We start from the raw sequence: 13694 nt of genomic DNA on the forward strand, positions 1-13694 counted from the left end.
TTTAGGATTGTCTTTAAGGAAATGATGTAAATAGGAAGTAATCGATGATCTTAGAAATTTTCAAAGATCAGCCAGCGTATCTGTGATATTTAAAGTTGCACTTGTGTTTCCAAACTTATTTTTACAAATAGATTGTTTTTACGTGGTTAGTGAATAAGAATGAAGGTACCAACCCGCATGCATAAAAAACTCCCAAGTAGAAAATGTTTTACAATGCATATTCATCTATGTGCTAATTTGCTGTCTGGAGTTTATGAATTAAACACTTAGATGCCTTCCAAAGACCAGTTCTAGAGTGTTAATAACTCCTTCCTGTGTGGAGACAACATGGCAAGTATCCTCCTTGTAAACAGACAGCGAGAATGTCCTCAGAGAAATTGCTCTTTGCACCTCTGGCATGGCTCATCTAAGTCCTGGATAGGTAATATCGGGCTTTACTCAGCTGACCGAGTTTAGAAGCTCTGAGAGACCAGCTCTCTCACTCAACAATGCCTCTTCCTTGTGTGAGGTAGGTTACCTGAGACGAGCAGGTGTTTCTCCCCAGGTCAGATTTCACAGGGGTAAATGTATGCAGGCGGAATAGGACATTTCACAAGACTTCAGGCAGTGGTTTCTCGGGTAAGTAAAGTGTGCCTGTAGAATATATTTATCCACCTCTTTCTCTGCTTCATAATTGCAATTTTGTAATTATAGTAGAGTATTTCCCTTTATGGTACATTTAGGTCCATATAGAGCCTACGTATCAAGATGTGTGCTTCACAGAAATTCTTCCCAAGAGAAAGGGGTCAAGATGCTGAGGAAACAACAAAGTCCTCATTCGCACATGAGACAGAGCTCGGGAGTGGAGAGTGTCAACATCTCTGCAGACCCGGCCTACTTCTGGCACGGCTCCAGATGATTAAATGACTATCATAATTAAGATAATTTTTCTCCTCTCTTTTTAGAGAAACTCTGTAATTTAATTTTTGAAAGGCAAGCTACTCCAGGATGATTCCCTATATCTTTTCATTAGGTTGAACACGAAATCACTGTTTTTCTAGGTCAAACATTGGTCAAATGTCAGCAGTTTCATCTGGAAAGGAGGGATGTTGTTAGCCTACTGCCTTTTCCAGAGGAGGACAAACTGACTTTATTCTATATGATCTACAACATGTAACACTGTCATTGTGTGTTTGATAGTTTTGAAGTGTTTATGGCTCGTTTTCACAATGCAGTTAAGGGTATCAGGCACATAGTCATAGTCGATAGATCTTGCACCTCCATGGATTCTCTGGTAGAACCACCTTCATTTGTTTGTTCTTTTGAAACCCCTCCCTTTATCCGTAGCTCAGCAAAGACAAAAACGGTAAGCTGGAAGCAAAGTCTCGATCCCACTTAGACACCTGAATCTTAGAACCCAGCTGGCACCGCTGAGATTGGATTCAGAAAGGGCGGTTTCTCCAAGTCCTTGGCCTGATGTTATCACAGTCACTCGTGATGCCAATATCGACAGTCTGATGTGTTTCAGAAACTTCCCCCCTTGGGGATGATGGCGTATTCAGTTATTTATCTTTAAGAATGATAATGTCGTGGGTTAAAGCAACTTCCTGAGCTTAGCATTGCTACTGACTAGATAGAATTTATTTCTAGGACTGATTCCTTTCCTACCATAAATGTATACCAATGTTTCTTAATGGAGAGTTCATGAATGCGGCTTCAGGGGCCATCCCCTCCCCTCCCCCCAAATTCCATGCTCATTTTGGTGCCTATGTCTAGATGTATATTATCATTATATTATCATCGTCGTCATTATCATTGCAGCAGTAATGGCCTCCTAACTGTTCTTGCTGCTCCTGCCTTGAATGATCTTTTAAAACCTAAGTCAGAGCATGTCACCCCTCTCAAAATCCTGCTCAGAATAAAACTCTGGGCCACCCAGGGCCCTGTTTCCTCTTAGAGTCCCCTCCCACATTCCCCCTTCCCATCATCCCCCCCTCCCTCCTACCTGGCATATGCTGCTCCACTTAGGGCTGCCAGATTTAGCAAATCTCCTACAGTGTTTGAGACATGCGTATTCTAAAAAAAATCGTTCACTGTTTATGAGGAATTCATATTCAGCTGGCCATCCTGTGTTTTTCCTGTCAGTATCCCCCATAGCTTATTCAGGTCTTTGCTCAAATGTTACCTTCTCTAGACTTATTATGTCAGCTTCCAACTTTCCAAATCTATCCCAACATCTCTGTTACACTTATGTAACTTATTTGTATACTTGGCATTCATTACCATCTATCAGAGTACATATTGATTTGTGTATTTTCTGTCTCCCTCACACCATGTAAGCTCCATGAGGGCAGGGATTTTCATATTTGTATCCATATGCTTTCCCAGTGCTTAGAACAAGCCCTCAAGTAATATGGATGGATATGCCTACTATATATAAAGTACCATAGCATCATGGTTTCTTTTTATAAAATTTCCTTTATTGACGAGAGAGAGACAGAGAGAGAGAGAGAGAGAGAGAGAGAGAGAGAGAGAGAGAGAGAGAGAGAAGAACATAGATTTGCAGCTCCAACCATTGATGCAGTCACTGGTTGATTCTTGTGTGTCCCCCAACCGGAGATGGAACCGGAAACCTTGGTGTATCAGGCGGATGCTCTAATGAACTGAGCTACCAGGCCAGGATATATAGCACCCTGGTTTCTTATGTTTTGATATTGTCCTCCCTCCCCCAACACCTGCCGTTAACCTGAAAGTTCTCATTGAGGGTGAAATGATCCCCATAGTTCCTGTTGCTTTTCTCACCTGGGAAATGGGATTTTTCCTACTTATCACCCTGGCATGGAAGTTGGCAGGTCCCCTGTGGGAGGCCACCTTTCTGCATAACCAGGTCTGTTACCAGAAATTAAGAGCGCGCTCCTTCTCTGGTGCACAGCAGGGACCCCGTGAAGGCTGGGAAGCAGCCAGGGAGAACCATGCCCCACTCCCGCTCTCAGTTGTTTGTTGCTAATATAGGAATCTGTAATTGATTCTCGTATATTGCTTTTCCAAGTAGATGATTGCTTTGAAAGAGAGTTTCACTGCTACCAGGAGCCCGAAAACCTCGGTTGCAGGCGTTTTACAAGCACTGTGCATAGAGCAACTTCGCCCAAGGAGGGACCATCAGAGAGAAACGCTGGGGCGGGATTTTCTGTGGTGGTTGTGTTTCTAAAGGCTCTCACGTCATCGCCATGTACTTTTCTCCCTCTGATTTACATTAGCGAAGAGGTTGCGGAGGCATGTGTTGTCATTTTCCGTAGTAGCCGTGTTTAGATGAAGCTGTGGAGCTCCATCTTCCAGACTTGGGAGGAAGCCAGCCTCTTCAGGAAAGAGCCTCGCCCACAGCTCCGGGCCTGGCAGCCTTCTTAGGCCACATTCTTCTAAACAGCCCCTGGTAGAAAGCCTAGCGATATTGTTAATATGACAGCTCAAGTTGGGGTCAGAGGGCCCGTTTTGCTTCAAAGCTCCCAAATATTTTCTCCTCTTTCCCAGCAGTTGGTTTTTGGGGACTTGTGTGTGTATATATACAAACAATGACGTGCTTTCATCCCTTTCCTTCCATCGCCCCAATTGTCCTGGACCACCTCAGATACAGATCATGCCCTCACATTCTTTGCTACTGTGGGAATCTAGCCTTGAAAGAAAAGAAAGTAAGGTGATATGTCAATGACTCTCATCTCCTTTCTCCCTGGAGAGCTTAAAGAGGCTCTTCCTCAAACACACGCCTGGTCTTGAGGAAGCCCGGTAGAAACCTAGAATGCCTCCCCATTTTCCGTGGGATTCAGCCCACACCCTTTTGCGTGGCCTTTAAGGCCTAACCATGACCTGAACCCCCAGCTGGACACACACAGTCCTCCCTCCAGATCCCACCCTCCTGCCCCTCATTGCCATCACTGCTTTGCTTTGGTTCCTCAGCCTGGTACAGTGGTCGGCAGACTGCGGCTCGGCAAACCGCGGCTCGCGAGGCACATGCGGCTCCTTGGCCCCTTGAGTGTGGCTCTTCCACAAAATACCGACTTCTGCACATGGGCCACGAAGTTTCAATCGCACTGTACATGCACGCCCGCACATGGTATTTTGTGGAAGAGCCACACTCAAGGGGCCAAAGAGCCGCATGTGCCTCGCGAGCCGCGGTTTGCCAACCACAGGCCTGGTATGTCTCCTGCTCACACTGCACCTGCTTCGACCTGTTGTAGGCTGATGCAACTGTCAAGGCTCAAAGGGCACCTTCCCCTCGGGTCCCCAGACAGAAGTTCTCAGTGCACTTTGGTTTTACCTCTGAGAATCCATTTGCAGCTAGTGACATATAAGTCTGTCTCCCCCATTAGACAGCAGTCTTCTTGGGGGCCAGAGCCTTATTTTCCTTTCCTGCCCTACACCCAGAGTGTGTGTTCGATGCATGTCTGTTGGGTTGAATTGCATTTTCTGCGGTTGGTGATGTTCTGAGTTCTCAGGATCAGGATTTCCCATCACAATACCAGGGAGAAGCTCGGATCTCCGCATTGCAACAGGGAGTTGGTGAAGCTGACCCCAGCAGTCCAGGCACCTGGCTTGTGAGCCTCTTGGCCAGTTGCCAGCATTTCTGACATCCCATCTGCCAAAATGGGGGGCAGGGGAAGACAAAATGAATGAGACAAACATCCCAGCATTCCCAGAGGCAATGCATTAAGAATATACCTCCGTACCTACCAATCCTTCACCCATGAATTTTCCCAAGGTGAACCTCATGGTCTGTCCCAAGCGCTTTTTCAAAACACCTGTGATAGGTTGAGGCAAGCACTCATATCCAAGCTGCCTTTCTTAATATGTTGAATTTTGCAAAGTTATAATAAATATTTTTACCATATGGAGGGATAACTTAACTGCCTCCTGTTAAACACCAAATTTTTCTTGGGCAAAATGTTTCGGCCCAGTGAAAGTGCTATACCCAGCACATAAAATAAAAGATTACCTATATTGGTCTGAAATGATAAAGCTAGGGAGTATATCAGTTTAAGTAGTACACCCAGATGTGAAAATTCTTACTAGAGAGAGTAATAAACAGCCTTCACACTCAAATTCTAGTGGGTTATTTAATGGTTAACAAAGGAAAGGAAATATATTCTATCCCTACTGACACCAGGCCAAGCGAGGGTTCATTTCCCAATCCCTTGTTCCTGTGAATGAGAAAACAAAGGTATCAGATTTGAATTCATTTAAGATTCCACCCAATTTAAGCCTGTTTCATCCACAGCAGGGAAAAATATATTGACCTAATGGAAAAGGGAATTTCAAAGCATTGTAGTGCACTATTTGATGCAGGCGTTTACAGCTAAGTTCATTGGAACAGTTTTCTGTCTGATTCTATAAATGTTTTTACTGGAAACATTTTCCCTATAGTCAATGGTGTTGGATAATACTTTGTTTTCATTGTTTTGCCTGGGTATAGTTGTGTTTTGCCTTGCTGAGATACAGTGTGTTTTTCTGAGGAGGCAGTAACATATCTATCACCTTAGAAATTAAGAATTCTGGATATATAATTCTGCACTTGTTTTTAGCCAAGAAAGATATCTGAAAATCTAGTTTATATGTCTTAACACAGAGGGAACAAAACAATAAGTGTCCAAATGAAAACAAACAAAAAAATCACCTCAACAGAGCTACATTACACACCTGATCTGAAATAGAAATTTAGTAGAACCTCAGACATTGCCATTTAAAATAGCACTTGGTGCCTCAAACATCAGGATTCAGACATCCAGTGATTTTAAGAAATGAACATGCAACACCTATTTAAGCCAAACATCTAGTATTTTCTCTTGGAAAGAGGGTGGTGATGGGGGAGGACAGGAAATGGGAACATCTCTCTGGTACATGTCAGCGCATTCATCATTTTTGAAGAGTAGAGACCCCATGTCCACACACACACACACACACACACACACACACACAACCTTGGGTAACTAACTACAACTTCACATGAAGAAGCTCAGCATTAATACAGCCATCTCCTATTATTTATTTATATCCACTCTGCCAAGGGAAGATTTGAAATCTTGGTGCACTTAGTATTCTCCTTTGCACTATCTAAAAGCATCAGAAATTACCAAGCTTCCTGAAATAGAAACCACTTTGACAGAACTGCTTGAATTCAGAAGAAAACAACTCTCAGAAAGGCATGCTGACAGCATAGGAGAGCCAGTAATGGGGAAAGAATGCTCACAACACAGAGAAACGTAATGAGGACATGAATCCTGGTTCCGTTTGGACGCCGTGCTGTGGCCCACAGAGCGACCGCAGCTGAGTTCCTTGTGCTCAGGTTTTCAGTTGGGCACAGAGATTTATGTCTGTGGTCCTCAGCATTTTAATGCAGGTGACTGTTTGGCACTCTCTGTACTCCCAACACCTCCCAACACCTCCTCTGCCCCACACTCCCAATGCCATTATTTTAATTTTGGAACATACACTGAAAAGTCCATTTAAAAATTTCCCTGCATATTTTCATGGCTCATCTAGCTATCAGAGTGCCTTAATTGAAAAGCAAAGCAAAGGAGGTGGGTAGGTGGGTGGAAAGAGATCAACCAAAGAACTCATATGCATATATGCATAACCCATGGACACAGACAATAGGGTAGGGAGAGCCTGGGTGGGGGGTGGGAGCAGGATAGAAGGAGTCAATGGGGGGAAGAGGATCTATGTAATACTTCCAACAGCAAAGATTTAAAGCAAAGCAAATTTAAATGAACTTTGCACAGAAGAAAAACAAATAATTTGAAAAAAAGATGACAACTCAAGTATCACTTTGTATAGCAGGTGGAATTTGGATGTTCAGGCTGAAGGGCAGGCAGTGGATGCTGCAGGCTTAGTCGGGATGAATTAGAGTTCCCATCTGTGAACTGGAAAATCTTTTGGCAATGCCTAAGTGATTTCCCAGTAATGTGGTCAGTGTTCTCAGAGTCAATAATTTCCACCAGGGCCCGATAATGATCATTTAAAAGCATTAGCTCACGTGATCAATGCACCTTGCAGTCGAGGGCATGGCTTGACAGGAAACTGAAGCTCTCCGGTCCAGTCCTTGAATTTCAGGGCAGGGGAGGGGGTGAGAAAAAAGCCCTTTAAACCTCAGGGATTGTCAGTGGCTGTGTGTATGTTTTCTAAGGGATAGCGTCAGTGTCTGGGCCCGTGTTAAGCCAGCACCGTTCATTTTGGAGAAGGTGGCAGTGGAGAAGGAACTAGAGAAAAGTCTCTGTAGAAGGGACACGAGAGGCTTTATCCCCTTGTTTGCATAACTACTGCAAAACCACCACGCATTGCATACGGCTCATCTCCCAGTGAAGTGGTTTGTTTTTTCCTTTCCTGTATTCATTTGGACCTCTTGGGAGTGAAATTAATTACAGTGTTGACCCCAAACATCTAAAGTCAGAGTCTTGCCACCAAGCACAGAAATATGATCTAACGTAAAAGAATAATGGCTGTATAATAAATTTTTGCAGGGTCTGGATCTAGGCTTCTAAAATGTAAGATGCATTCACAAATCCAAGAGCTCTTTTTAAAAATGTGTTTTCTGATTCAGTAGGTCTGGGTTTGGACCTCAGAGTGTTCATTTCCAGTCAGCTCCCAGGAAATGTCAGAGGACACACTTTGAGTAGCAAAGCTGTAGAATACATCACAGGTCAGTCCACATGATAGGGAATCACCAGATATTTTAAGCTGATACAAGCCACCCAGACAGCGGTGGTACAGCTCCTTCTGTGAGCGTGTCTGTGCTGAGCACCTTCTGGGGGAGGGTGCAGAGAAAATTCATCACCACCGGGGGCCACCCTGCAAGCTCTTGCATCGTGTTTCAGGAGGGATGTTCTGTCGCTTGCTGCTGGGTAGTGCTTATTAGAGAGTCACTTATGGCCTGAAAAGGCGTAGTGGGTGGAGGAGCAGAATGGTGTTCATCCTTCACTTAGTGCAAATCCTCGTTGCTGTTGTTTGGCTGGGAAATTTCATCTTGGATTTTGAGGTGCCTTCTCCAAAAGAGAATATATTATTTGTGTGTGTGTGTGTGTGTGTGTGTATAGTCAGTATATTATTACTGTATATTAATTTGAATATGTATATACATATACATAGTTAATAATGAGTTCAAGAGTTCGGTCATTTTAACTGTATATTTAAGCCCACCCTGTTAAAATGAAAGGAAAACGACATCAGTGATGAGGCTTATAGTGTTATGTATCTTACTGAGTCTTACAGTCTCTACATTTTTATAATTTCATCCATGTTAGCTCTTGGTTGTCGACTGCTAAGTGGACTAGGATGCTAACCAAGATCAGAGACTGAAGTTCATGGTAGCCCCCCTCTTTCAACCAAAGCAGACCCATATTTAACTTTGAACATATGTGGTTTCCACAGACAATCTCGGTTGAAAAGCAGTAATGTGAACTATTAATATTTCCTACCATGGACAGCATTTAGAGGAAACATTTTAAGCAACACTTACATTTCTCCTGCGTTCGTCTATTTATGCAACAGCTCTTCACTGTTCCCTTAACATGTGTGAGGCCGTGTCTGGGTGCTGTGGGGGAAATAAGGTGAATTAGCACGCCCTGTCCCCTTAGAAGCAGCCTTGAAACCCTGTGGCTGACGGGAAGGAGCCGAAGTGGCACCAGAAGCACCGTGTTGAACCGGAAAAGATCCACTCTACCGCGTGTTAGGTCACGGTCCTCAGTGGAGGCGCTCTCACTTTATTTCTTGAGGTCTAATTGGCAGGGGATAGTGGTGATACGTCCTGGGTGTTCCTGAAGTGCGATTGATAGTCAATATGTGATATTGTTATAGAAGTGCTGCCGGAATCCTCTCTGTACTGAATCTTAGCTTTTAAAAGCTGTGCCTGATTATTTTAGTGTGGGCATTTGTTTCTTACCAAGTCAGTCAGTGGGAGGCGGTCTGGCACGCCCACTTAGAATGTGGGCCACAAAAGCAGAGGGCCCAGGTTCACCCTCTGGCCTGCCCATTCACAAGCAGCCTCACTGTGGGCAGGTTACTTCCCTCACTGAGCTCTCACTCAGCTATAAAATGCAAATGATAATAGCATCTACTCCATAGTGTGACTGTGAGGATCGAAGATGTGTAAGACACACATGGAAAGTGCCTGGCCCATAGAAACCCCTCAGGAAAGGTAACTATTGTTATGTTAATGTATGTCCTGTAATAAGATGCATGCTTCCTTCATTTCAGGTGACCTCCTTTGACAGGATTTAATATACACAGATCCTTTACGTTTCAGATTCTTCATTGTAACCCCAAAGCCTTAGCCTTGACAAATGCTCCGGTGTTGGGAACATGCACATTGGGGCAGCACCCAGCATTGCCTCACAGCCCTGGGAGGTGTTTTGGGGCCCTTGTGTGCAGATAGCGGGAGCCTTGTTTGGCATGAGGGTCCTGGGGTCTGGAAGAGAATAAGACATGGGAGGTCTCTGCTAGGGAGAAGCCCTGCCCAAATGCAAGTGGGGCTCCTGAGACACGTGCAGGTCACTCTCTTGGGGACTGAGGGGCGGGGGCCCGAGGGTGGAGTGCAGGGAGGATTTGGATTTGGGTCAGGGGCTGCAGAGGAAGGTATTTGCTTTGCAAAAGTTGGACTACACTCAACTACATCGAGACACATCCATGCCACCAGTCTTGAGCAAACAGAATTTTTAAAAATTTGTGGAAATAGACAATAGAATTCCAGCATTTCAGCAGAGGATCAGATGCCAAAAGGCTACCTTATGGCATTTTTTGGTTGATTAGGGTGTTCTTCACAGCATGGAACTTGGTCAAGAATTCATCTTGGAAAAGGTATGAGCTAGTACATCTGCTGCTTTCTGTCTACACTTGTCAGAGGAGATGGTGTTGTTAGAAGGAGCTTGCCCTTGGAGCTCTTTGGCCCACTTCTGCAAACAGTAACGTCGTGTTTGGTTTTTTTTAATGAGCAGTGGGTATATATTTTAGTCTCTGGCGCTAGTCATTCAGCATTGATGAATGTGTGTGTGTGTGTGTGTGTGTGTTGTTTGTCTGCCTCTTGCACCCAAACATCCTCCAGCTGTGGGTCTTTTCCTTCTCTGTATGTAAAGCCAGTAAACGAAACCAAAAGCCCTGGGGAAAGGGTGCGGAGAGCAACAGAAAGGAACCTTCTCTTTTGTGAAAAAGCCCGCCAATGGCTGAATCTTAACGAAAAGCTGATGGCCCTTTTTCTCTTGACCGTGTTGATAGAGCAAAGTGCCGATCCTCGGGCGGAGAGGTCCTTCTCGGGGTTGGAAATAAGTTTCATCTTTGTGCTGGGGCTGCTGCCACAAGATGAGACATTTACATCTGACGCTAAGAAATGATTGGTTGTGGGGAAAAGAAAAAAGGAAAAAGCAAACATCTGTCTTACAGGTTAGCCTTTAAATTATACTGTTTTCGTTCTGTCATGGGACACCCGGCTTTTAACTCGCTGGTGAAGTCTGCGAGGCTGGGTTGTTTGCATCTATTTTTATCTCATCCACTCTGCCCCGGGTTCAGAATAAGGTTGCTGGTTTCCTCCCAGAGCTCCCAGCCACAGCCAGCCCTGACCTGGGCAGCCGGGGAGTGGAGTCAGCTTCTGCTTGGCTGGGAAGAGGAAAGGTGCTGTGGAGAGGAGCCCAGCCGGGATCATCCAGGGGAAGGCCACGGCAGATGGTGGGAAGACTGGGCTTTCCGCAGGCCGAGCGTCGGTGCCGGGGGAGCCTCAGAAAACGGCAGCTGCCCCTGTGCCAGCGCACAGGGCAGGCCAGGCCGGGCGGGCGGTGTCTCCGAGCCAGCGCAGGACAAGGACACGCACAGCCAGGCACAGACTCTTAGCTGGCTCCCCACGTCAGCATGAGCAGTGAGCAGGGTCCTGAGCAATTGGCACATCCGCCTATCAGAATTCAGGAGAGGTTCTTTCTCAAGTAAAATTCTAAAGAGTCAAAGGATGAATTTGGACAGTGATGGAATGGATGACATCATCAGTCAAGAATCCCCATTGGATATGGAGGGGAATTATAAAAAGGTAAGGGGGGCGGGGAGAGTTCTTTTGTTTGTGAACAATTGGACCATTTTTCTAACTGGGAGAAAGATCACCCTTGAGAAGTGGCCAAATTCCACAGTCAGTGGCCATGGCCATAATATATTCAGGAAAGCTGAAATGCACAGAATTGAATACATTAAACTGGGAAAGCCCTTCTTTCTGCTTTTCCCAGCTTGTATTCATTACTATATTTTAGCAGTAACTGGAATACACATGTTCTTATTCTGAAGTTGAAAAATTTACATTATACATTTAGTTGCTAGGCAGGCTTTTTATATAAAGGAAGAATTTTTAAAATCACTGACATGTTAAAAATTCACCTGCAATTAAAAATTACTAGAATGTTTAACCTATCTTTCTAATTTTGGCCTTTTTTTAAATATTAAGTTTTACTAAGAGAAGATGTGGGGTTTTCAAAATTTGATATGGTATCTACTAATTCTTTGCTTGCCTTTTCTTTTGAAAGCCGGTGAATATATTTTTGGAATGTTTTATATGGTAATTGTCTGGTAGTAAGAGGCCCAAGTAAAAATAGCTTTAGTTATATGGGCGAGGCCATGAAATTAAACTACAAGTGTGTGCTTGTCCGTCCACAGAAGGCTAAACACATGCTCCGTCCTTCTCCCTTATTATTTTCCCTAAGTCAGATGTAGGTCATGGCATAGCACAGGATGAAAGAGAAGGGCCCTCCCATCATGGAACTAACACAGGAAGACTTGCTGCTAAACTTCTAATTTGATCAAGTATGTCACGAACTTTTTTCCCCAGAGTGAGAGACAGAAAGAAGCTTCTGTCTTGATAATAATGCAAAATATGGCAGTTTGCATCTTATATGCATAATTGTGTGTGAGAATAGGGGCTGTTTTGAGTATATGCTTTCTTTCTTAGAGCAGCCCAGAATAATTTATGCTCTTTCTCCAGAAGCTGAAACTTAAATATGTGAGAGAGATTTAAATGACCTGCCAGGTTGCCCTGCGTGGGTTTTGTCCCTTGCGATCCCCAAGGAGGGAATGAATGCCCGAGGTGGTAAGTGCACAGAGTCCTGAAATCCTAACACCTCTCAGCGTCCCCTCCTGCCGGAAGTGGGTGCAGCAATCAGAGTCCGTCACTTACCCAGCCCAGGAGAGCGAGTGCACGCCTCTCACCCTGCCTCTCACGTTCAGGGCCAAAAGACGGCTCTCGGTTTTCTTTGTTAAAACGTCTCAGATAGAAAAGTGTAGGTCAGTTTGCACTTAGGAAAACATGAAAAACATGCCATTGCTCACGCAATAACAATACAAGAATGGCCCCTGTAGTTCCATGCTCCTTAGAACCTGAGAGCCCAGATGCCTGGGATGAGTGAGCGATGATAGGAGGCAACCTGATACAGCACGGACTAAAGCCACAAGCTTGAAAGGCTCGAGTCGCTTTAAAATAACAACAACAATACAGAGTTGCAGTGTGAAGCCCATTGTCTAACTGAGGCGGTGGGATGCCACGTGAGCTTGCAGGAGACCTGGTGTCTGATAGGTCAAGTACGAAGCACCCCTAGATGAAACCCCTCGATGAGGAGGATGCCAGAGGTCAGGCGATGTTGTTCTGGACCCTAAACATGAGAGTTGTTCTCTTGTCGGTTCAGCTTTCTAACTGCCTTGCTCAGGCAAATGCTTTCAAATTTATGCATATCGTGTTTACTATGAAGGCTTCATTATGCTAAAAAAAAACACCTAGTCTTAATTTCATTAAGAACGTCTAGCAAAACAAGGCAACATATGTTTTCTTTAAAATACAAAGAGCAGGAAAAGAATTAGGTAGTATAAAAGTCACTTTTCCTAATTGGAATCTTCTTTTTCTAAGTTTTCCCCCCAAAATGTTTTGTTTTTGCTGTTTGGTTGACTAAGTAGAAAATTAAATTAGGTGCCATAAAGCAGGGGTCTGCAGGTTTTTTTGACCTTGTACCCATCAGTAAAATGTTTTTGAGCCCATGCCTCTAATATACATATATTTTATTCATAAGTTACATGCACATATCGTTGTAAAAATATATTACGTACATATAAAACATACACAAATAGATATTTTTAAATAAATGTTTAAATATAAATTCAAGTTTTCATAATTTCTCTTTTCCCTCCTGTGACTATGAGGTCAGTTGTCAAAAACAGTTGGAAAATTGATATACCCCGGCCTAGATATGACAGAACTTCCTATACCAGTTGCACTAATAAATACCACATGGGTACAGGGATTATTTTACAAGATTGTAATAAAGTCAGGCAAACAGCCTTCAGGGGGAAAGGTCACTTTCCGATACTAAAATTAGATTCCACCAGGCGGGGGAAGGAAGAGAGTAGGCATCTGTTCCCTTTCCTGGGGGAAGGTCCGGCGGTAAGCAAGATGTCTCGTTAGGATCTCTGGTTTGCTCAGTAGCGGTGAAGCTGTACTCAGCAGAACACAGATCTCAGTATTTAGGAAGAAGGCCTGCACCCTGGCAGAATCCAAGGTGTGTATGTTCAGTCGTCATTGCCCTGCCTTGCTCTGCGCAACCCCCCACCCCCACCCCCACCCCCCAGCCCTCTGGTAAAGCCCATACAGCTGATTGTCTTTAGGAGCAAGCACGGAGCAAGTGGAAGGCCAGGATCACAGAAGAGAGAATGGGCTTTCC

The 13694-nt window shown here is 44.4% G+C and overlaps 1 protein-coding gene across 5 annotated transcripts in view; it reads left to right on the forward strand.

Moving 5' to 3' along the window:
- The window catches only part of SCHIP1 (schwannomin interacting protein 1), a gene marked incomplete at its 5' end in the record, with an annotated part of 115492 nt that overhangs the window by 62517 nt on the left and 39281 nt on the right, over positions 1-13694 (forward strand). Inside the window, one exon of one of the 5 annotated variants that reach the window (XM_081086766.1) lies at positions 8296-10398. The exons of 3 other annotated variants lie outside the window; for them this stretch is intronic. In XM_081086766.1, coding sequence (XP_080942892.1) covers positions 10318-10398 — 81 coding nt within the window. Of the gene's footprint in view, positions 1-8295; positions 10399-10954; positions 11033-13694 lie in introns of those variants that run through there. One more of the 5 variants, XM_081086768.1, reaches the window with a different exon arrangement.

Source organism: Myotis nattereri, assembly GCF_964212035.1.
Source record: "Myotis nattereri genome assembly, chromosome: 3".
NCBI classification, from domain to species: Eukaryota; Metazoa; Chordata; class Mammalia; order Chiroptera; family Vespertilionidae; genus Myotis; species Myotis nattereri.